The sequence below is a fragment of the Thyridium curvatum genome (assembly GCF_004353045.1).
Source record: "Thyridium curvatum strain D216 chromosome Unknown NODE_63_length_253891_cov_75.696892, whole genome shotgun sequence".
Lineage (NCBI taxonomy): Eukaryota > Fungi > Ascomycota > Sordariomycetes > Thyridiales > Thyridiaceae > Thyridium > Thyridium curvatum.
The window spans coordinates 82,811-106,713 of NW_022156818.1; the positions used below are offsets into that span (position 1 = coordinate 82,811).

General features: G+C 55.0%; 7 protein-coding genes across 7 annotated transcripts; 5 read left to right on the top strand and 2 right to left on the bottom strand.

The window, feature by feature from the left end:
* Positions 1 to 1,610: 1,610 nt before the first annotated feature.
* On the top strand, positions 1,611 to 4,140 carry E0L32_009051 (uncharacterized protein; the record flags this gene model as incomplete). Its single annotated transcript, XM_031143974.1, has 3 exons — positions 1,611 to 3,020; positions 3,070 to 3,705; positions 3,763 to 4,140. 3 exons carry the CDS (start codon positions 1,611 to 1,613, stop codon positions 4,138 to 4,140), a joined length of 2,424 nt encoding a protein of 807 aa, XP_030991423.1.
* A 271-nt stretch (positions 4,141 to 4,411) lies between these two features.
* E0L32_009052 (uncharacterized protein) lies at positions 4,412 to 5,873 on the bottom strand (the record flags this gene model as incomplete). Its single annotated transcript, XM_031143975.1, has 3 exons — positions 4,412 to 5,101; positions 5,168 to 5,767; positions 5,820 to 5,873. The coding sequence occupies 3 exons, from the start codon at positions 5,871 to 5,873 to the stop codon at positions 4,412 to 4,414; spliced, it is 1,344 nt and encodes a 447-aa protein (XP_030991424.1).
* Positions 5,874 to 7,667: 1,794 nt separating this feature from the next.
* Positions 7,668 to 9,664, top strand: E0L32_009053 (uncharacterized protein; the record flags this gene model as incomplete). Its single annotated transcript, XM_031143976.1, has 3 exons — positions 7,668 to 8,080; positions 8,136 to 8,394; positions 8,453 to 9,664. 3 exons carry the CDS (start codon positions 7,668 to 7,670, stop codon positions 9,662 to 9,664), a joined length of 1,884 nt encoding a protein of 627 aa, XP_030991425.1.
* Positions 9,665 to 10,758: 1,094 nt separating this feature from the next.
* E0L32_009054 (uncharacterized protein) lies at positions 10,759 to 12,797 on the top strand (the record flags this gene model as incomplete). The annotated part of the gene is made up of 4 exons (XM_031143977.1): positions 10,759 to 10,997; positions 11,059 to 11,661; positions 11,736 to 12,587; positions 12,650 to 12,797. 4 exons carry the CDS (start codon positions 10,759 to 10,761, stop codon positions 12,795 to 12,797), a joined length of 1,842 nt encoding a protein of 613 aa, XP_030991426.1.
* A 152-nt stretch (positions 12,798 to 12,949) lies between these two features.
* On the bottom strand, positions 12,950 to 13,948 carry E0L32_009055 (uncharacterized protein; the record flags this gene model as incomplete). The annotated part of the gene is made up of 2 exons (XM_031143979.1): positions 12,950 to 13,529; positions 13,602 to 13,948. 2 exons carry the CDS (start codon positions 13,946 to 13,948, stop codon positions 12,950 to 12,952), a joined length of 927 nt encoding a protein of 308 aa, XP_030991427.1.
* A 1,331-nt stretch (positions 13,949 to 15,279) lies between these two features.
* Positions 15,280 to 19,480, top strand: E0L32_009056 (uncharacterized protein; the record flags this gene model as incomplete). Its single annotated transcript, XM_031143980.1, has 5 exons — positions 15,280 to 17,230; positions 17,294 to 17,549; positions 17,624 to 17,842; positions 17,903 to 18,462; positions 18,558 to 19,480. The coding sequence occupies 5 exons, from the start codon at positions 15,280 to 15,282 to the stop codon at positions 19,478 to 19,480; spliced, it is 3,909 nt and encodes a 1,302-aa protein (XP_030991428.1).
* A 2,682-nt stretch (positions 19,481 to 22,162) lies between these two features.
* On the top strand, positions 22,163 to 23,833 carry E0L32_009057 (uncharacterized protein; the record flags this gene model as incomplete). Its single annotated transcript, XM_031143981.1, has 2 exons — positions 22,163 to 22,337; positions 22,401 to 23,833. The coding sequence occupies 2 exons, from the start codon at positions 22,163 to 22,165 to the stop codon at positions 23,831 to 23,833; spliced, it is 1,608 nt and encodes a 535-aa protein (XP_030991429.1).
* Between the last annotated feature and the right edge of the window lie 70 nt (positions 23,834 to 23,903).

Consider the following 23,903-nt stretch of genomic DNA (forward strand, 5'->3'; position numbering starts at 1 on the left):
ATAATCTCTCCCAGAGCCTTCGCTCTCTCTGAACCCAGAGTTCCCTAACAGACTAATTACCTGCATCGTTCTTATCGTCAGTCCAGCACACATTGTAAAAATCACAGCTATTTACTGTCCTGGTAGAGGTGCTCTTTTCTCCAGCGCTGCAAGACTTAGTACGCTGACGATCGTTGACAGATACATGTATGGGACGATGGAGACTGGATGATAAGCTCGCGTGTGTTGCAAGTGTCCCGAGGAGGTAAGGATGACCCTAGCTCCTCACAGGACACCTCCTCATTCGAACACTTGAACCAACCTTCTAAGGCTTGGTACTCACTCCTATCCACAGGTGATGCGGGCTATCCCGCGAGCTGTTCCGGACAAGTTTGGAGAGTGTCACTACTTCAGTAGCTGCAAAAGGCTTGTATGTAATGTGGGGTCTGAGTCCCGAACTTTCCAGCCTGAGCCTCAGAATTCAAGCTCGTGATACTCCTATTGTCGTCTGTCATGTACGACACAACAAAACCGCCATGCCTCCTGCCGGGATAGGACCTCCACAGGGCTCTTAAGAGAAACCTCAGAAGGTTGTAGAAGCTTGATCCTCGTCCTCATGGCTTGTTATTGGTACTCTCCAAGCCTTGGCTCTGGCGTCCCTTTTGTATCTTGTTCGCTATAGCCTCGATTGGGCATACGACCAAACACGCTCAACTTCGCTAGTCCACATCCTTGATGTTTGCTCTTGGCTCCTTGGGTTCGTCAATATGGAAACTCCTAGGGGACTTTGTACGCTACAGCCGAGCTCCCCAGCTGGGCAGATTGCACTTGTCCAGTAATATCAATACGGCGATCCTGGTCGGCTTCTAAGAAAGACCATGTACTATGTCTAAATAGTGACATTGCATACAGCTGAGCTCGTGCTGAACACTCGGACTTTGGGACAAGTTGTTTCATTGACCCGGTAGCCAACCTTAGTGGGCGAGATCTTGGACTGTATCACACCGAATCTCGTTAATAGTACAGTCTGCCTACAGGGATGCTCGCCAGATTTCTGTACGCCATGATTAGATTTGACTTGTGATGGCGGTGCAACGGGCCGCCTTCCGGCGAAGATCCCCGCATCATAACTCGTTGATTGACCAACAGCAACCGCCTTGCTCCCAGCGATGACATTTCCCCACGTACCGTTCGATGTACGATGATGATATACCCGACGGGTGAATACCGTCATTTGACATCCCTGCCGATGCGACTGTCAACCACCATCGGCACTCGGAGTGATCGACCCCGCAGCAGCTAACCAAAGTACCAACCTGCATCACGTACATTTTCCACGAGTAGAATTGGCCGCAGCCCCTGGCATCACCAATTTCCAATGTTCTATGCACAGAAGAACTCTGAACCTAACGGAAACGCCCGCCACAATTCCGTTGGAGCTGCAGATTGTCTTCGGGCCTATTTGGTGTGCTCACGTCGGCATTCCCAGGAACCTGGTAACTCGACTCGACTTGAAATTGCATCTCCTGCGGAGAAGCACTTCGCATGATGGGGCACCCTCATGGGGAACCAGACCCCAACCGGGGAAGCCGGGTAGCAGTGCCCTGGAGAGCTCTATTCAAATAGCCGTCATGTCTTTCACACGACTGCTCCGAGATCACAATGCCGTTCTAGAGCTTCCCTTGCTAGCAGCAAAACTCGACCTAATCATGAGGAGCGTGCACAGGACAGTCGCGTCTCTGGCGTTGGCAAGCGTCGCCATCGCGGCTGGAGCAGACTGCGTCCCCATGTACAAGAACCCTGATGCCACAGTCGACGAAAGGATCGCGGACCTGATGCGGCGCATGACCATCGAAGACAAGACTGCGCAGTTGATCCAGGGCGACATCGCGAACTGGATCAACACCACCGACGGCACCTTCAATGCGACAGGCCTCAAGTGGAACATGAAGTACCGGGCGAGCATGTTCTACGTCGGCTATCCGACAAACTGGAGCACCATCAGCAACGGCGTCAAGATCGCGCAGGACTACCTTGTGCACAACACCACGCTCGGCATCCCGGCGCTCGTGCAGAGCGAGGGCATTCACGGCTTCCTGATCCCCAACGCGACCATCTTCAATTCCCCTATCGCACAGGCGTGCTCCTGGAACCCCGGCCTCATCGAGAAGATGGGCAGGGCGATTGCGCAAGAAGCCCTCGCCCTGGGCGTGAACAACCTCTTCGCGCCGCTGGGGGACCTGGCGCGAGAGCTGCGCTTCGGGCGAGTCGAGGAGACGTACGGGGAGGATGGATACCTGAGCGGCGAGATGGGCTACTCTTACGTCAAGGGCTTACAATCCGGCAACGTTGCTGCCATGGTCAAGCATTTTGCTGCATTCGCGACCCCCGAGCAGGGCATCAACACCGCTCCCGTGCACGGAGGCGAACGAGAACTGCTTACCACGTACCTCCCGCCTTACAAGCGGTCCATCATCGATGCTGGCGCGTACACCATCATGTCCGCGTACCACTGCTACGATGGCGTGCCTGCAGTAGCAGACTACCACACGCTGACGGAGATCCTGAGAGACAGTTGGGGCTACAAGTACTTCGTCATGTCAGACGCCGGTGGTACTGACCGTCTCTGCAAGTCATTCGGCATGTGCGAGGCTGACCCAATCGATTCTGAAGCGGTCACGTCCATGGCCCTCCCGGCCGGCAATGATGTTGAGATGGGCGGTGGATCGTACAACTTTCAGAAGATCCCCGACATGATCCAAGCTGGCAAGCTGGATCAGAAGACCGTCGACCAAGCTGTATCTCGGGTTCTGCGGGTCAAGTTTGAGATGGGCCTCTTTGAGAAGCCGTACCGAGGGGTGCCGGATGACGAAGCATCCAAGTACATCAACACCAAGGAGACTCAAGAACTTGCTCGCCAGCTAGATGCCGAGTCCATCGTGCTCCTCGAGAACCATCAGGATGTTCTACCCTTGAAGAAGTCGGCCAAAATCGCTGTCATCGGCCCCATGGCTCATGGATATATGAACGCAAGCACACCCGTCCACATGTGATACATAGATAGATACCTGTACTGACAGCCTCAATCAGTACGGTGACTACGTCCCGTTCCGCTCGCAATACCGCGGTGTGACACCGCTTGATGGTATTCGCGCAGCCGTGGATAAACAAGGCAGCGTCGCCTATGCCCAGGGTTGCGAACGCTGGTCCAATGACGAGTCTGGATTTCCCGAAGCCATCGCCGCTGCCGAGGGAGCTGATGTTGCCGTCGTAGTCGTCGGCACCTGGTCGCGTGACCAGGGCGAGCTGTGGAAGAATATGAATGCGACGACGGGCGAGCACATCGATGTGGCATCGCTAAATCTAGTCGGGGCCATGCCCTGGCTCGTGTCGGCCATCATCAACACGGGCAAGCCGACGGTCGTTGTGTTCAGCAGCGGCAAGCCCATCACCGAGTCGTGGATCAGCACCAACGCCAGCGCTCTGGTGCAGCAGTTCTATCCATCCGAGCAGGGCGGCAATGCACTTGCAGACGTGCTCTTTGGCGATCACAACCCGAGCGGGAAGCTGAGCGTCAGCTTCCCATACGATGTCGGCACCTTGCCTATTTACTACGACTACCTTAATTCGGCTCGCGCCTGGCCTAACCCTGGCCATGCTTACCCGAATGGCACTCTGGTCTTTGGCACCACCTATGTTCTCAACACACCATTGCCGCTTTATGAAGTAAGTAGATGCTTTCGGCAATGTATTTGGTTGAAAGAAGTGCTAAGCATTGCTCAGTTTGGATACGGCAAGTCCTACAGCACCTTTTCCTACTCCAAAGTGACCCTCTCCAAGAGCACTGCTTCGACCTCGGACACGGTAACGGTGTCCGTCGACGTGACAAATAACTCAACCCGGGACGGCACCGAAGTCATCCAGCTGTACGTCAAGGACATGGTCAGCAGCGTTGTCGTGCCCAACAAGCAGCTCAAGGGCTTCGCCAAGACCCCCATCAGGGCTGGCGCCACCGAGACGGTTAAGCTGGATCTCAAGGTCGCAAATCTCGGCTTGTGGGATATCAAGTACAACTACGTGGTTGAGCCTGGGAACTTCACCATCTTTGTGGGCAGCTCGAGTGCCGACTTGAGAGCCAATGCTACATTGACGGTTGCCTGATTATCAGAGAATTCTAATTGAATCAGAGTGGACCATAGTACTTCAGAACCATAATTCCATAATAGCGGGCAACAGTAACCTTTGGCGGAGCTCCAGTGTGAAGAGATTGGATCAACTGTTTGACATTGGTGCAATAATTACCGCCTGATTGCTTAGCACTAGACATTTCTATGGGCGAGTGACAGCCACTTCTAAATAAAACACTGGGGATAGCCTCAAGTACCTGTCCTTCGTACGCATAGGTGTGCCTGCAGTACCTCCAACTTCAGCATCACCAACGCCCAGATTTCATCATCCCTCCCCTTTGGAGCTCTCCTGTGACGGATCTTGTCTGCCGGACCGAGTCCTCCGCTATCTTCCAGATCCGAGCCATCTGCGTCAGTGCTCCGATGTTCAGACCGAGCTGCTGTCGTGTACGGTCTATATCGAACGGAATTCCCGATAGAATCTTCCCTACATGCACGATCGACGAGAGAGTGACTATACAGCTGAACAGCGGGCTGTGCGTCTGTAACGGCACCGGATAAGTGACCATCGTGCTGATCTCGTTTGCGGAATGAAGAGCGTGCTGCGTGTGGGCATTGTGTATCCCGTCGGCATGCACCTCGATCTGTGCCGCGCAAGACGTAATGCTATGCGCCGGCGTGAACGTGATTTGCGAGTGGGGCAGGTGTAGCAGGATAGAAGTCATGTGCACTATCATGAACGCCTGGAACATCATCTCGTCCGGGCTCCCGTCTTGTTGCAGGCAGTCTCGCTTATGGGGAGGTAGGTGAAGCTGCCAGTTGGTGAGGAGAGACTGGACCTGGTTTGTGTTTGTGTTCTTGGTCTCGCGGAGTCGTACCAGATTTCCGAGGATTCGGATGGCAGATATCCGGTACGCATAGGACGACAGGGGCTGGCTTTCGTCGGCAAATTCAGGCGCCATCAAGTTGTCTATACTTGTCGGCGGTGGAATCCACTGCAAGAAGATACTGTCAGGACATAACTCAGGTCTCGTGATGGTCAGAAAGAGGTGCTTGCTTACCCCAGCGAGATACTCGAACTCCTCACACGGGAGGTCGACGTTGCATGGTACGTCGAAGAGCGGAAAGCTGGTGCACCGATGCACACCGGCGATCAGGCCATCAATTACATATAGATCCCACCATGTCCTTCTCCAACTTTCCTCCAGTACCGGCGTGCTCTCCCCATGCGAGACCGCATATGCCCTTGTGTTCATTCCAATCTCCAAAGCGATTGCCTGGGCGTCGCTGAGTACCTTCCTTGCCTCTTCCTGTCGTCCGCTCCCGCCCAAGCCGAGAACCAGGAGCATCATTGCTTGTACCGTGAAGCCGTCTTTTGTCTTGGTAGTATCGTATATCATTCCGTGCGCCTTATCGAACAAGTTGAGCTGGGCAGAGAGAGACTTCAAGTACAGGGATCCCACCCAGCGAACTGCTGTGAGAAGAGGCTCCATATCGTGCGTCCTGGCCCTTGCGGCCAAATCGGGTTTCGGCAAGAGGAAAGGATGGGAGAGGTGAAAGTTGGAGTAGAAGGAGTCGAGGCAAACATCTCCCGACGCATGCCAATCCAGTCGAAGTATTTCGCCCGAATCGGCGCGTGTCTCGCTGCTGCGCGTACTGGCCTGCTCCAAAGTCAGTGGTAAGTTAAGTCCGGCCATGCGCAATTGTACTTACGGGGCTCAGCAAGATATCCGTAATCATGAAATCGTCCTCGGGAGGAGTGATCATCTCTGTGCATTGCTTCATCGGGTCGCACTGGCAGTCCGTCCGTTTCGATGTCCGAAACGTGCGACGGCGCCTAGTCAAGTAGACGCAGTCGGAAGGGTTGTGCTTGCAGCGTGAACAGGGGTTCTGCCCGTCGCACTTGACATGTTTCCTTCTCTACATTGAGTCCCAGTCAGAACACAAACCAGAGTCGAGTTCGAAGGTAGGTAAACGGCATTAACAAGAGGATGGTTGCGGGGGGTGCACTTACACATGGCCAACACGTTCGGAGAGTCGTTTGAGTAGTCTCGCAGTCGGCTACCGCAGACTCGGGAGTTGGAAGTTGGGTAGCCGGACTAGACATCAGGCTGCTAGGATTCACGAAATATTCTGGCAGCATTCTGAGAGTTGAATTAGCCCATTCAAGGGAAAATTGTAGTTGCGATTCAAAGTATTGCAGGGTCTCAATTTCCCAGCAAGAGGATTTCGCTCCACCAGGCGTCGAGATGACCAAGACGCCCTACATATCAAGGTGGACTCGGCGACCTCCTGGGCACGACTCAGGTCAGCTGGCGGGCTGCCACTGGTCTAATGTGTGCACAAAACCGGCAGTGACTAATCCGAGGGATGCACTAGCTTATTCCACGAACGGAACGCCGAACTCCACCATAAATACCATCAAGGTGGCCGCGGCTGCGTGTTGCCCGACCTCACCGAGGAAGCCAAGCTCATCGTTACGTATGTTTTCAGCGCGTCAACACCATGGGCCGCCTTCTGACAGTAGATCCAAGTTCTAGTCTGCCACAAGAGTTCTAGATCAGTGGAGTCCGGGGCATCTGGAAACCACCCCAGGATTCGGAAATGTCCTGATGTGTTTTGGAAAGTGTTCAGATACCACCATTGTTCAGGCGACGAATGAGAGCAGCATGGCATGATCATTATGAACGGCGACTATTGTTCATTTTCTGGTTGGATTTGGTCTAGCACTGACCTGACTCTGTGAGGTGAGACCGGACACCGTCTCGGGGCCATTGCCATCCTACTGTTGGAAAATCGCAGACCGGTTCCCTCTCTCCTCTCTGGGGAAAGGCATGAAGACGATGACATAACACAGCCCTACGGAAATTGGACAAGACGTGGGATTACCACGCTGTCGGGATCTACGACGTCTGCACCCCGACGAGATCTGACGAAGATTCGCCCTGCTCCACACTGGCTGTAACTTGATGGCCGGCAGCCGGCTCCAATCACAAGTCAGTCTGCTCGGCGACCAGGGGTGAATTGCGGGTCCTTCAATCCCCGATGCCCCGGGCCTTAAACTACTCCCATTCTTAGTAATCCCGACATCCGGCATTGCCGCCACCGTCACTGAGTAGTGTGTCCGCGGCTGATTAGCTAGGGGAACTTGACTTGAATTCAAGGCTCGGGGTCGGAAATTCAATGTTGCTGTGCGTGGCTCGTGGTTAGGCCTAGCGCTCGCTCCGGGACTTGGATCTTTCTTCTCGGCGACTTGAGCCACAGAGATAAGTGCGGCCATATGACACAGGTCCGGTCCCCAAATCTCCGCGATCTAAGCTTTCGGGCTCTCTTCATTCTTGGTAATCCAAACATGGCTAGAATTTGTAAACAAAAGATCTCTGGATCTTTTAAAAGGAGGCTTCTTGTTCCAATGCTATTTTTGACCTCTCCCAAACAAATGAGCTCAATTGCATCATCACATAGTTCAACAATAACATTGATCCAAACATTTGCCTAGCCCACTTACTATTTTCTGAAACCATCCAATTCTAAGCTCGCTCGCGTCCGGGTTTAAACACAATGGACAGCAGTACAGACAACGACATCGAAATGGCCCCAGTGCCAACGGCGCATCTCGCCAACGACATCGTCACAGACTTCGCCTGGAGACAGATGCAAGTCACCGTCAAGGATCGACAGTCTGGAAAACCAAAGAACATCTTGTCTGATGTCGCCGGGCTGGTGGAAGCCGGAGACATGCTGGCCATCATGGGGCCCAGCGGCTCTGGCAAGACGACTTTGCTCAACGCTCTGGCACATCGCGTTGCCGCGGCTGGAGCCCACACTACTGGACAGATCTTGACCAATGGCCAAAAGTCCAACATGACCATGATCCGAGATCTCTCTGCTTACGTTGAGCAAGACGATGCCTTGATTGGCAGCATCACTGTCAAGGAAACCATGATGTTCGCCGCACGACTTTCTCTGCCTAGGTGAGCACCTCCCTTCGCCAGCAAATCATGATAACTTTGGTCTGACAATAACTAGTAATGTGACGAGGAAAGAGGCCATGAGGCGCGTTGACGACTTGATTTCAAGCTTTGGTCTACAAGAGCAAGCACATACTGTCGTGGGTACGCCTATCAAGAAGGGACTCAGTGGTGGCCAGAAGAAGCGTCTCGGAGTTGCCAGCCGGCTTGTCACAAACCCCAAGATTCTGTTCTTGGATGAGCCTACCAGCGGTCTAGACTCTGCACTCAGTGCGGAGGTCATCAGATATATCAAGGATATTGCAAAGAGGAACAAGGTATGTTGCACAACTCCTACAACTCAAGACCGACCAAAGCTAACTCGGCATTTTGTAGCTTGTTGTCATCTCTTCCATCCACCAGCCCTCTACGACAACCTACCAGCTCTTCGACAAGCTCGCCCTCCTCTCGATGGGTGAAACCTGCTACTTTGGCCCTGTCAACGATGCGCCAGATTACTTCCACCGCATTGGCTACCACATGCCAGCCGCTACCAACCCTGCCGAGTTCTTCCTCGACCTCATCAACATCGACCTGGACAAGAACGGCGAGGTCAGAGAGCGCACCAGGGACGTCATCGAACAATGGAAGAAGTCGCCCGAGCGGGCCGCCCTCGACGCGGAAATAGAGAAGGCCGTGACGACGCCATCCAAGACGGACTTGAGCAAGCTCAAGCTGCCCAAGCCGAGCCCCTGGATGGTCCCCGTCACCCTGCTCCACCGCTCCTGGATCAAGGCTTACCGCGACGTTGTGGCCTACGAGATCCGTATCGTCATGTACCTCGGCCTCGCCATCCTCATGGGCACCGTGTTCCTCCGACTCAAGTCGTCACAAGAGTACATCCAGCCCTTCATCAACGCCATCTTCTTCGGCGGCGCCTTCATGTCCTTTATGGCCGTCGCCTACGTTCCGGCCTTCCTCGAGGACCTGCAGACCTTCCATATGGAGCGGGCCAACGGCCTTGTCGGGCCTCTAGCGTTCAACGTCTCAAACTTCCTCATCGGCCTCCCGTTCCTCTTCCTGATCACCGTCATCTTCTCCGTCGTCGAGTACTGGCTCACCGGGTTCCGCGCCAACGGGTCCGCCTTCATGATGTACCTCCTCTGGCTGTTCCTGGACCTATTGGCCGCCGAGTCTCTCGTTGTGCTGGTGACAAGCATCTTCCCCATCTTTGTCGTTGCGTTGGCCATCACTGCCTTCGCCAATGGCCTTTGGATGGTCGTCGACGGGTTCCTTGTCCCCATGAACATCCTCAACGCGTTCTGGAAGTACGTCTTCCACTACATCGACTACCAGGCCTACGTCTTCCAGGGCATGATGGTCAACGAGCTTAAGGACCGCGACTACACGTGCCCGCAGACCCCTGGTGGTGGGTACCAGTGCATGTATGCCGGCCCTCTGAACTCAGAGGGCAAGATGCGGGGCGTCGATATCCTCAAGCAGTTCAATATCGAAACTGGTCTCGAGGGCACTTGGGTTGGCATCATGATCGGAATCATCTTTGGATACAGACTTCTCGCATACCTTGCATTGCGGTTGAAGAAGTAGTCTAGCATTTTCCTTTGTATTTGTTGACTTTAATATTTCGTGTTAGATATAGAGTGATAGACTGTAATATTTAATTTTTTCTAGTCATGCAACCAATGGATCCGCATTTGATCTGACCATCTTACGAGTTCACGAACGTGACTGCTGGGCTGAGTCTGCCTTATCTCTTACTGGGCGGTGGCTTTTCTCTGCTATGTGGACAAGCCTCATGCACATTTTCATGCTGCCTCGGGCGTGGATACTCTGTGAGTGTACTTACCACTGTTTCCCACATAGAGTGTTGGTCAGAAGGAAGAGCGGAGAAAAAGTGAGATTCAGTCTAGCCTTTTCATGCTCGCTACAAGGGTACTGGCTGGCTGCATCCTCTGCCCTGCACCCCGGACAATGACCAGGCTCTGGTGCTTCTGTTGGGCATGATTTGGGGGCTAAAACCGCAGCATGGCTGCAGGGTTCCGCAAACTTCGCCCCGATTAGCGTTGTTTGAAGTGCACTTTGTCTGCCCAACATCCATTTCCAGTTTTCAAATTGGCATTTCTATTTAAATATGCATTGGGGAAAGGCTGCCAATGTTCCCTTGAAGAACCTTCCAGAGTCATTTCCTTGGGGAATTTGATCGCAGCTATGCCTGGTTCTCGTGCGGCCACGAAAGGCACGCAGCAGCGCCCCCCTTTTTCTTCGCCTGATCCGCAACTCAGTAAGCACACGGGCCTTTCTCGAGATAGACTAGGCAAACGCACGTTTCGTTTCTTGTCGTTGGGACAAGGGTACTGCAGGTATCTGCCCCCAAACGCACCCACGACTTAGCCCCCAATGCTCGAACCGTGCTCCAATGCAACCATAAGCACCAACACCCATGTTATCGTCCTCGAAGGAGCTTCAGGAGCTCCAGGAGCTGAAGCACAAGGGCATTCCTGATCCTAGGGGCTGCCTGCATAAGAGCACAATAAGCTGCCCAGCGTCGTTTCGAAAACACCCAGGTCTCTGCAGAGCCAGGCAAATTATAAGAAGGATGGGTCGTCATTGAACCTCGAGGACAAGACGAGAGAATCCCAAAGCACTAGCAATATAGATCAGTCTTCCCACCATTCGGCAACATGGTGTGCTTTCGCGGCAAGACGGTTCTAGCCTGGGCACTGGCCATCAGCAGTGCTTGTGCCGGTCCGCTTCAGCCGGTGGTGGTTCGCACACGCCCTGCGCCTGACAGTATGGATGCGGATACCCTGAGGGTAGTCAGTCGAGCACTTGCTTCGGCCAGATTACATGAAAGAGCCACGCCGCTCAACACGAGCATCAGCCTCGATAAGAGCTGGGAGGGGGCCACGCTCTTCAGCTTGTGCGTCTTGGTCATTCTCTGCGTCCTCTCGCAAGGCTCATGCAGCTTACATATCCCGCAGTGAAGCTTCAAAGGCTAGCAACACCAAGAATAGTAATTCATCCACCTCAACCAAGGTGGAGATTGTCTGTTCGACATGCTACGTCAAAGGCAAGGCGACGACAAGGTTCACCGTCGAGCCGGGCTTCAACGCTAGCAACGACTTCAATAACTTCACCAGGGAGGTTAAGGGAGAGGTTGCCAACCTCACCTCCAATGTGATAGACTACGTCCAGAACTCCACCGGCACTATTCTCAGCAACCTGGCCGACGGCTTCGATCCGGACGACTTTGACCTACCACCCATCGACCTGGACTTTGACGTCAAGCTCCCGACCATGCCCGAGGCCTCGCTGAGTTTCACATTTGACGGCATGGAGATCTTCATGAAGCTCGACACCGTGCTGTCGGGTAGCGCGACCTACACCCTGCGCCTCTTCACGTCCAACACCCCGGTTGGGTTCGGCGTCGGCTCTGACCTCACGCTCGGCATCATATTTACCGTCGACCTCATCCTCAGCGTCGACGCGGCCATCGACATCAGCACCGGAGTCCACATCAAGCTCGAAGACGGCGTCGGCATCAACATCCCCATGTTCTCCAAGAACGTGTCCAAGATTGCCTTGTTTGTCGCCCTTTCATCCTAGAGCAACATCCCATTCCTTGTCTGTTCGCCATACTGACGCTCGTTCACTGTAGTCCCGGAGGACGGTTTGAGTTCCTTCCCGTCACCGTCGAGTCGGCGGGCGCCGTGATGCAGGCCGTACTGCGCCTCGGCGTGCACGCGGGCCTCGACGTGTCGGAACCCAAGCTCGGCATCGGTGCGGGTGTCGAGGTCAGTGTCTGGGCTAACGTCGTTGAGTTCACCACCAACGTCACAGCCGTCAACGAAGAGAAGGGATGCGACCTGCGCGTCGTCGAGGCGTACCAGTTCGCCATCGGCGCGGCAGCCGGCGCCACCGCCGCCCTTGGCGCCCGCACCTGGGGCCCCACGCCGCAAACGCAGGTCCCCATCTTCTACACGACACTGGCGGCCGCGTGCCTCACGGCCGGGCACCGCCGCTCGTCGTCGGCGCTGCCGCCGACGACAGCTACCGTCAAGGGCCGGGCGGATCTCACGACGACAACCATCAGCACGAAGGTCACGCACACCGGCGTGGCGTGCATCTCGATCGGACTCATCAACTGCCCGGCGTCGCTGCAGTCGACGACAAAGTTCACGGAGACGGTCACGCTGGTCACGTCTGTGCCGTCGGGCTCGCAGGCGACGTTCCCTCTTACGACGCTGGCCTCAGTGCCGACTACCGTGCCGTTCGGGAAGGAGGCCATCAAGCTCATTTCTTCGACGGGCAGCCCCGTCTCATTTGTGCCGCCTCCGTCACCGACAGCGTCTGGCAAGTCCAGCACGAATGATAAGCCCAGCGATGGTGGCTCCAAAGACGAACCCAACCTCTTCAAAGGTGAGACGGGAGGTGTTAGCAACAAAGTTATCATTGGTGTTAGCGTGGGTGTCGGCTTGCCCGTCCTGATGGCTATTGGAGTTGGATTATAGTAAGTTATAATGCTGTCTCCATATTGTAATTTGCGGTGTCAGTACCTAACAAGACTCTTAGTATTTACGTTCGCAAGCGGAGCGGATACTCTCCTGCATCTCAGGATACTGGTCCTCAGGCCAACGACCAACTGCTCGGTTTGGAGAGGGATATGGCCGAGCAAAGCAAGAAGGCTCCTCAGGTGTCGGTTTCAGAAAGATCTTCATGATGCTATGATTTATGACTTGTGTGTTCTGCTCAATTTTCATATCCGATTGTTATCAAGCCTTTGTTGTAAGGAAGAAATGCCGTAACTTTCCGTGCCAAGTACCACACACAGCCACAACATAGAATAGGCTCTAGCACAAAGTGACCTATCTCTCAACAAAAAGGCCTCTGACCCACCATATCACTCAAGAGTGATCCAATGAATGACACAGCTCCGAAACGCGACTTGTTTGTCTTGCCCCCCGCGTCAGAAGGGCTGTTGTTGTATTCGTTATGCAGCCACTCGCGCACCATCTCAAGGATCTTTGGCGTAGATCCCATGTTCTTCTGGATGGTCTTATATGTGTCTAGAGTGGTGTAAGAACCTCCTCCCCACTCATTCTCCTCGTTCACCGTCTCAATGGTGATTCCGTAGCTGTTCTTGGAGTTCCAATCCCTGAGTCGCCTGAGGCGCGGTGTAGCTAGGTCCTGGATGCGGCAGGCCAGGACCCCCTGCATGGCCTGGATGGCTTTATCCATGATCTTGTCCATGGGGCTGCCATCATCCCATACTGATACCGTTACAGGGTTCCCCTTTTCGTCTTTGATGACGTTGCCCTCGCTGTCCTTGTTTTCGATGTTCTTTGAGACGCGACGCTGCTTTCGGGCCGGGGTGAGAATCTGGCCGCTGATGTAGTCAAAGGGTATGGCGACGCCGTGGTTCTCACCCATTTTGTACCTGCCAGGCAACAGCCTGGATTGAGGTGGGTTGGTAAGAGCTACAAAGGCATTGGAGAACAAGGAATAAAGTCATAGGACTACTAACCTTCCAAGCTCCATGCCTCCACGGTATCCCTTGTCTTTGAGCTCGCCCGCGACCTTCTTCACGTCCATGTTTCCAATGTCTGATAGACCTTTAGGTCCTGAAGTCGAGCCCGAGTACCTTCCGCCTTTCCCGTTGGTGTCTAACTCGTGGACCATCTCGTCCAAAGTCATTTCTCGCCCAATGACGCCGCCATTCTTAGGAAACATCTGTCTGTTTCCATTCTCGCCCACACTCTGCCACTCTGCTAGGTAGACACAATAAACCCATATTCCTTGATATGATCCCGTCATGTCATGTGCCAGGACGACGCCTGCCATAAAGGCGAATAGAGCAAAAAGAGTCTTCATGATGCCAATTCAGCAATTGCAAAGGTAGTTCAGAGGGTGAGCTTAATCGCTCCAATGAGTTGCTGGTTGTAAATGGAAGCGTAAGGGGACGATTAAAAGTTCCAGCTATGATCACAGCTTCGTGCCACGCTACTGAGGCAGAGTCATCAGGAGTGTGGCCAATGAAAATGTCAATCCTTTGGCATCACCATGATGACAAGGCTTGTGCGCCACCAGACCGCCTGACTGGTCACTCCGTAATCACATGTCCTGATTTGGGTGGTGTTGAATACTGCCCGGCGATAAACTGAGCCTGATGCAGGCATGTGACCCGAGATTGGATAGATGCCAAGCCTTACATGTTGCATTCTAACATCACTGTTTGTCCAGGTGGGCCTTATGCGAGGTGAAGAACCAGACCTTGTTAAGTAATTTGCGATCGCTCGACAATTGGTAACCTTGATTAACGTATCTTAGAACAATGCTGCTGACAGTTGTTACCGTTGGGCATGGTCTAGGTGCTCCGCGGCCACAGTTGATTGGGCTGCTCACAATTCTACCGTAACCTGCCGAGATGTGGCCGCTTATGCCATCCTTAAATGACAGGTTCTACGGATGAAGTTAGCTTTCGTCTCGATAGACCTTGTGAAATGTGATTTGATATCATTCTAAAGGAGATAAACCTAAATTGAAAGAGAAGATAGAGCGGGTCACCGCCATTGCCTGATGATGTGCCTGCCGTCACAAAGGAGATAACAACTTTGCCACAAGGGGAATGAAGCAGCCCAGATTTGGCTGAATTCCCGTGTTACAAGGCTCTAGCCCAAGCAAGACCCCTGCAGTCTCTTTCTCGTCCATGACTCACAAACTTGACGAGGGTAACTAGAATACCTTGAGGATGTGCCATTGATCACCTCGATCCCATCGTCTCGAATTGAAGGTGTGGTTCATGTCATCAACAACGTTGCAGCGCATGGGTTAGATTCATTTTCTAAAGAATGCGCCCCTCGTGACTTTTCTCCAATGCTGCCTACAGTAAACTGAATAGCATCACACGCTTGGACGTCTCACCGGAACGTGGGCCGGGTATCCAAGGCCATGGCTACAGTCCCATGATCCGGGTCCAGAATTCTCTCTGGGTGACAGGAATGGGACCACCGAATATGTGTAGATTCGTGTGCAGATCGTGCGCTCTTGGGATTCTCGGGGTTTAAATATCAACATTGAAGGTCGCCCATCAGTGTCAGATTTCTGCGAATATGCACCTGCTAGTAACTACTATCGCGCATTCGCTAAATCGGTAGTCGTTCTTTCGAATCATACCTGAGGCAGCGTTCCCATTCGTCGTACCAATGAAAGTTGTGACGAACGCCGCCATCGCCCTTGTGGCCTTCGGTGGAAGCATCGCCGTTCATGGCCAAGAATTTGACCCGTCTCGCAATCTCTGCCCTCTGCCCTGTAGTGTCTCGGGGCGCAATCCAGCCAACTGGACTTACTATCACAAGGCCAATGAGCTGAAGTTGTGTAATCAGTCTTCACTTTTTGATATTGCCAGCTTCAACACTCCTATCGACCAACCGGGCACCGATGTTACCATTCGCGCCTGCGCTCTTCAAAGCTGGGATCCAGTCAATGCTCTCCCTACTACCAAGCACCACAGGGCCTCAGGTCTTCGTTCACGCGAGTCTTTTACCAGCGAGGCAGGTCCAACCTTCAGTAATGCCACCATCTCTTCCTCCGACTCCACGTCTCTCACCAACTCCACGGGGACTTGTTCCCACGGCACTCCTAGCGAAGTTACTGCCGAGCTGCAACAAGTATCTTGGACAAGCAATGCAAACTCTAGTGTTGCTGTTGGACCAGTGATCGCCGCGGCTGAAGCGCTAGTCTCGTATCTGAACGACGAGGCGAACTGTCAGCCTACTATCGTGCTGTCACAGTCTGGATCCGCTGTCGTGGGGCTATATGTTGGCAGCCAGCTGAACAAAAAGAGTGCGGCGAGCCTGGCCAAACGGTTTATTGATAACACTCAGTCACTCCAGATACTCGATCGTGCCGCTTCAGAGGTATGCGGTACCAACACGAGCAGTACGCAAGTTTTTGGAGTCTTCGCCTCGGCCAGAGGTGAGCTTGGAGAGGCGCATCGAGTCCTTCGCGAGTGGCACAGCGGACATTGCCTCTCTGGCTTTGACGAACAGAAGGCTGTGTCGCATGAGTCACTAAGTGTTCACAGCGCCATTCTCGATGCTGCGGACTCTTCTTCATCTGGGGTAAAGCGCTTGGCCAAGTCGCTCTTCAAGCGAGCCACGTGCAAGTATATCCAGGCCGCCGACGGAGACGGCTGCTGGGCGGCGGCCGACAAGTGCAAGATCTCCCAGGATGACCTCAAAAAGTACAACCCGCTCAAAAACGGGGCCGACCTCTGCGACAACAACATCCTCAGGGGCATGTACCTCTGCTGCGGGCCCGGCGACCCGCCCGACTTCTCGCCACAGCCCAACCCGGACGGCACCTGCGTGGGCTACTCGGTCAAAAGGGGGGAAGGGTGCGGCGTCATCGCCAACGCGCACAGCATGACGATCGAGCAGATCGAGGAGCGCAACAAGAAGTCGTGGGGCTTCGCAGGCTGCGGCCAGCTCCAGGAGAACCAGATGATCTGCCTGAGCACTGGCGACCCGCAGTTCCCGAACCCGGTATCGACCTACGTCTGCGGCCCGCAGAAGATGGGCACAACGAAGCCCGCCGATGGCACCGACTGGGGTTCCCTCAATCCGTGCCCCTTGAACGCCTGCTGCAACAAGTGGGGTAGCTGCGGCATCACGCCCGAGTTCTGCACGGAGGGCAAGGCAGACACGGGCGCCCCAGGGACGTCGCCGCCGGGTACAAACGGCTGCATCTCCAACTGCGGCACCGAGATCAAGATCGGAGACTCACCCTCAGACCTTACTCTCGTTGGGTACTTTGAGTCCTGGAACTTCAACCGCCCGTGCATGCACATGGATGTGTCTCGCATGACGGACACGCGCCCCAACACCGGCTCGCCGTACACGCATATCCACTGGGCTTTCGCCAACATCACGTCGGACCTCAAGATCGACGTTTCAGGCGCCCAAGACCAGTTCGACGGGTTAAAGAAACTGAATGGCATCAAAAAGATTGTGTCCTTTGGCGGCTGGGACTTCTCGACCAGCCCTAGCACTTATATGATCCTTCGGCAAGCTACTGCACCAGTGAATCGACAGGCATTTGCGCAGAGGGTTGCAGACTTTGTAAAAGACAATGAGCTAGACGGGGTTGATTTTGGTATGACATCGTCACTCTGTTAGATACGTTTGACGTATCAGATTGATACTGATACGAGGACAGACTGGGAATACCCTGGAGAGCCCGATATTCGCGGCATCCCTCCAGGAGCTGCCGACGAAGGACAAAACTATCTAAGATTTCTGACAACTCTTCGTGGGATCCTCCCCAAAGAGAAGAGTCTCTCCATCGCCGCTCCAGCATCGTATTGGTACCTGAAACAGTTTCCGATCAAGCAGATCGCCCAGGTCGTCGACTACATCATCTACATGACTTATGATCTGCACGGCCAGTGGGACTACGACAACAAAAATGTTAAGTGAGTTTACGCGACGATGAGAATCATCTTCCGTATCACTATCAATAAGACTCGGCACTGACAAGGAACTGCAGCGAGGGGTGCTTTAACTGTGCTCGGCACCACGTGAACACCACTGAAATAGACTACTCTCTGGCCATGATCACCAAGGCAGGCGTAAACACCAACAAGATTGTAGTTGGTATGGCTCTGTACGGACGAAGCTTTCAGTTGGCGCAAAAGGGCTGCAAAGGCTCCGAGTGCAAGTTTACTGGGCCAGAGTCAGGTGCACTAAAGGGACGCTGCACTGACACGTAAGGAACAGTACAAATCTCCCAGCCTTGTCTTGAATTATGCTAATCCCAGAATCTCAGGGCGGGATACATCTCCAACTACGAGATAGAGGAGATCCGCTCGCAGTCCGAGAACCCCGACATCGGCACGTTTTGGAACGTCGCCGAGACCAAGGACTTTGGCGACACCATCTACTACAACGACGATCAATACATCTCATGGATGAGCCCCAAGTCGTATTTTGCCCTGGCCGCAAACATGATCTTCAAGAACATGGCCGGCCTGTCTGACTGGGCGACCGACCTCGACGGTGACTGGGGCGACGACGGCAAGGGCGACCTTGTCCAAACCGGAGACGGCTTCGACGACATGAACATGGTGTGCGACTACAGCAAGAAGTACACCACCCTTGATGAGGTCAAGAACGACTCCTCAGGCAAGAGGGCCGAGTGCATCGTGTGGATGACGATGCAGGCCCTGACGGACATGCTCGAGAAGGCGGTCGCTGACTACAATGACGCGAACAATGGGTATGACGAGAAGTTTGCTGCGTATACGCGCTACGTCAAGAGCATGATTCCCATCGCTGTCGACCACTTCATGTTGAGCAGCTCGGGGACTGCGGGCAAAGGATTCGATTGTAAGTCTAAGATCCCTCTGTTATGATTTCGCTCGCCCGTATCGAAGAGCCGAGGAGAATGCATCTTTGCTGACCATTTGCCTCTCCGCGGGTAGACTTCGACTGCGAATTTACCGAGGTGTTCCACGACCCGGTGATGAAGCCGTGCAGGGAGTTCACGTCGCTGGAAGAGCTCACCACCAGCAGCTACGACCTGACCTTCATCCTCAAGGACAAGGACGGCTTCCACAAGGCCCTCGCCGAGGACAGCGGCCTCCCGAGCGACTGGATCGACATGCACGGGTCCCGCGAGGACATCGAGGGGTGCGCCGTCCCCAACGGCGGCATATGCCCGCCGCAGGCCGGCATCCGCAAGTGGCACGACTACCCGGACGCGGTCAAGGACATCGAGATCACCAACCCTAAAGACGCGATATCCAAGGCGATAGGCGGTATAGACGAGTTCCGCGCCAAGACCGCCGCGGGAGCTCTGCAGCTGCTCATGGTCGAGTGGGAAGGCAAGGGCAACTACGACGACGTGATCGAGTCGGTGGCTACATCCATCTCGATGCTCCAAGACACGGTCGAGTACATGAAGCAGGCCAAGAAGCTGGGCGAGGAGGAGGAGAAGATTGAGAAGAAGAAGAAGCTGGATCTGATCCTCAATATCGTCAGCGCGGTCCTGCTCGTCGTCCCCTTTGCGGGCGAGGTCGGCCTCTCGCTGCTCGGTGCGACCAAGTACGCCTCCATGATCGCCAAGCTGAGCTGGCTGGGGCAATTCTCCGGCATCGGGTTCAGCGTTTACGAATTCAAACAGGACCAGACGAACATCAGCGCCCTATTCGGCTTCCTCATAGGGCCTATTGGCGGTGGGGTGGGTGCTATCGCAAACAAGCTAGACATAGGTCTGTTTAGAGAGATCGCCCTCAAGGCCCGGTTTGTCTACGTGGACCTGGCTTCAAGGGCTCCTGGGTATGTCCGCGACAACAGGGTCACGCTTGAGGCACTCAAGCAGATCCGGGGCTACTGTAAAGCCTAGGGTGTCAAAGGAACTGATGTCGTACATGTGCATCACGCGCAGTCACCCCACGACGATTGGAAGGTTTACTTCTCCGACCATTGCAAATGTTGGGTTACGCAAAAGCCCTGACCTTTTACAAGTCTGGAAGAAGATAAAGCATGAACGTCTCTTTACAACCATGTCTAGACTCTGTCCTCATTACTGAGCCACGTGTATAATAATGGAGCAACCATGGCTGAAGCCTCGCAGGTATCGTCTTGGCAAAATTGTCCGGAAGGATAATAATGGTAGCACCTCTGAGTCAGTTCCTGTGAGACGCCAGCTATATGGTTGCTGATCGTGATCTAGCCAACGGATAGTGCATATCAAACAGTGTAGTTTGGAGCATCACCATTGCTGTCTTATCCATAGAGCCATGGTAATCGAGGTTTGCCAAGTCATTTCGTGACAATGTCGAAGACGGTAGTGGGTTTGCACCGCAAAATCCACAACTAAGCACAGACATCGCCCACTGAAGCGATTGCAAAACACCATTAAAGCAGCCAATGTCCGGATTAATGATCTGCACACATGCAGTTCCTGCATTAGCCGGGAAACCCATTTGTTCCGCTCATCAATCACCGACGGATCCTTCAAGTAGCATGTTGGCTGCACACTTCGGCGACAGATGCGCGCCCATGTTGCGCCAGGCGAAGGCCGATCGCTCGTCACACAACCTCGTCACTCGTCCAAGAGGCCCTGACGTCGTTGGTCATATGGCGCTGTGCAACCCGACTGCCTCCGATTGAAATAATCATCAAGAGGTCTGGTGCCGTCTTCTTCTTACTTATTTAGCAGACATTCCATATGTTTAATGGACAAATGCGTCCCCCTGGCGCTCGATGGAGGTTGACCACAAACGTCGCGTCATAAATACCACATCCAGGGCAGCGATCGGAAGAAACGGGGCTCACGCGCATAGACCATTGTAGCATCCTATCTGGTCCAGCACATGGCAAATCGCGAAAGGGGCCGCCGCGTTTCTGGTCTGGAGCGGCTGGGGTTGATGCGAGCCATGGATGTGTGTGTGTGTGTGTGTGTGTGTGCGTGTGTGATGGCTGGATCTGAGGCCCGAGCGAACGAACCCCCGTCGACCCTGGTCGCACCGTTGTCCTTAATTTTAACAGCTATACGATGTTCCAGGATGTACATGCCCCGGCAAACCCTGCTCAATCGGACGAGAGAGGTGCTCTCTGTTGCTCTCGAGCTCAATTGACCCCCCGGGACAAGCTTGTTTCGCCGCACGGGAATATCCAGGGAAGCTGGCCAAGAAGGAATACGGCGACTGTTTCAGGGCGTCTCTCTCCGTGCCTGCGCTGAATAAGGCGCCGCTGTGGAAGGCAACATTGGATGCCTCCAATCAGAGATGTCCATCGCAGTCAGCTCCGACACTCCTGTATGCCTCAGCTGCTCTGTTCGAGAAGCATCTCCGAGGCAGGCGAGGCCAAACTCTTCCATTCCACAGGCGACAGCAACGGAGGAGGGGCGGATTCGGTAAGAAAAGGGGCAGGAAAATGCCCCGAGGTGGGTGTGCAAGCACCCTCCCGCCTAACCCGTTCGCCATTTACATGGACACACTTCCTTGCTTCACAGACCACAATCCACAATCGCCCCAAAGGGGCCGATCAGCCCTGGGATGTGCAACCGGGATCGCCCAGTGATCAGAGGTTCGTTCCACGCTTGCCAAATCCCAGGCTGAAAATAGAGCAAGCAAGTCCAGCTCGTGATCAACCTTGCTCCTTCAACAACACAGCCTGGCACACCATCAAGCACGAAACACCAAGAGGACACTTGCATTAGCGGATGGCCCAGCCCGCTTCGGGCAACGTCTTCAGGCTGCGCCGGGCCTGCGATTGGCCGGCAGTGGCAGGGGACCGCCCTGGGCCGTTTCGAAACATCACCGCCCGCCCCGCATGTGGTCGCGCTGCACGACCTCCTGGCCTCGTTTCAGGTGGCCCAACGCACACCACACCATGTCCACGCCACAGCTGCTCGCTGGCTCCCCGGTTGTCATCCTGTTTCTGCCCCTCTGGCACCAGTGCAGAAGCTTGGCCAGCCTGCTGCATCTTTGCCAAAAAGATGCGGTCAGTGTGCTGTCCCTACCGCATCCCGTCTGCTGCTCGTCAATGGCGGGAATGATCCCTCGACCAGGATCATGCCCATGACGGTGTTTGCTTGTTGGCTTGCTTCCCTGCCCGCCGCCCGTCTGCACCCTGGCTAGTGCACTACTTTATTACCCGGAGGCTGTTTCCTGGACCTGGTAAAGCCGTTTTGAAACCATTTTACACTGCTTTACTCGAAGAGTCTGGTCATTCTGGGACGGCCCGTGGGATTAGCTTGCACACGTCGCGCATTTACACCTAACCGAACTTTCTTGCTCGACTCTACTCCTTAATCAATTTACACGTAGGAAGCTTGGTTTTGTTTAGAAACGAAACATTGTCATCTCATTGCCGCCATATCGCACCGTGTTATCGTCTTGTCTGGTTTGGGATCTAGCGCACGACACGAGGGCACAGCGCACATATCAGCAATAGGGGTTGGAACCAAGTTTGGTCCTCACCGGCGAGAACCAAACACTCGTCTGTCGATACGTCTTCGTCCATCGACGACCTGAAAGCCCAACTATTCACACGTTCGTTACCCTCGGCCGCGAGCTCCATGGAGGAGCACTACGGCACGCCGGTCGACCCGGTCGCGGCCGAGAACCTGGCCGCAGCTCGGCTTCATGTGCAGGCCTTGACGGCGTGTGGTCTGTCGCGAGAAGCTCTGCTACAAGCTCTACTGGAGAGTCAAGTATCTCCTGGGCCCGACCCGGCTCTCGCAGGCATTCAACGTGAGTTTCGCCGCTGATAGCATTCCACAGCTGTGACGGACCCGTTATGTAACCGCTGCACAGCTCTCCCACACACGGGCCTCAATCGTGACCTGCCTCCCATGCCTCTAGCATTGAAGCACAAGTCCTCGATGCACGCATCACATCATCAGAGCGCCCACATCGCCCAAGCCCACGCCTCAATACCCTTGATGACCTACCAGCACCAGAGCATGGCACCGCACCCTTCACAGCAGCAGCAACCACAGCCAATTCGCCAGCCCTCAAAGTCCAAATGGTCCAAGCTCACCAGATCCAAGTCCGTCAGCGGCCTCCGCCACACCAGCAGCGTCAGCAGCACCAGCAGCACGAGCAACGGCGCCGGCAGCACGCGCGCCTACTGGTGCACCGCCTGCGACACCAAGCTCGCGCGCAAGTTCGACTGGAAGCGGCACATGGACGAGTTCCACGAGCGGTACAAAAAGTACCCTTGCCCGGACTGCAACCGCGTCTTCTGGGGCGCCAACACGTTCAACCAGCACCACCGCGCCGCCCACGGCTGCACCACCTGCCCGCACGCCGACCGCGTCGTGCGCTACGTCCGCCGCAAGCGCGCCTGGGGCTGCGGCTTCTGCGCCGCCCTCGCCCCCTCCCTCGACCGCTACCTCGAGCACGTCGCCCTGCACTACGAGTCCGGCAAGACGCGCGCCCACTGGTCCCACGCCCGCGTCATCTACGGCCTCCTGCACCAGCCCGGCGTGCACGAAGCCTGGCGTGAGGTCGTGCGCCGGCGCCACGGCGACCTGCCCCGCGACCAGGCGCCGCAGTTCAGCTGGGAGGCCGCGACGACGGGCAGCGAGCAGGGGTTCCTGGAGAAGGAGGCGCCCGGCAGGCTGCAGGACTTCCTCGAGTTCTTCGACCCGCTAACCGGCGACGCGGAGCAGCTGGCCGAGCTGGCGTACACGCAGGCCATCGTCTTGGCCTCGTCTCCGTCTGCGGTTTCGCCGCCACAACTTCAGCAGCCGCTGCCACAGCAGTATGAACCGCAGGCAGTAGTGCCCAAGAGCACGCCGGCGATAGCGCGCATGTCGCTGCCCAGCACGCCGCAGTCCAAGTGGGTGGATGCCGCCGCGGCCGCCGCGCGGCAGACGGTTTCGGTGCCGCAGGTCCCCGCCGACGAGAGAGACATGCTCCAGCAGGCCCTGCAGCCCATTCAGGAGGAGTCCATGTTCGAGGTGCCGATAGGGCTGGTCAAAATCGATGCGACGGCGCCGCCGCCAACGACGAATTACCTGGGATGCGACTTTCCAGACCCGCTGCTGTCAGGGCTGGACATGTCGTTCAACGACTGGAGCAGCATGGTGAGCACGGTGGTGGACGACTCGTACAATTTGGATATGTGCGCCAACAGCGGCGCTGGCTGCGGCGGCGCGCAGGACTGGCCGGATGCCATGTGCATCGATCCGCCGGGGCATCTTGAGCAGTATTACGCGACAGTCAAGGATCAGTACTCGTAATCTTTTACAAGGGGAGCACTCTGGAGTTATCATTACATGGCATATACGACCGGAATACTGGAAATGCATG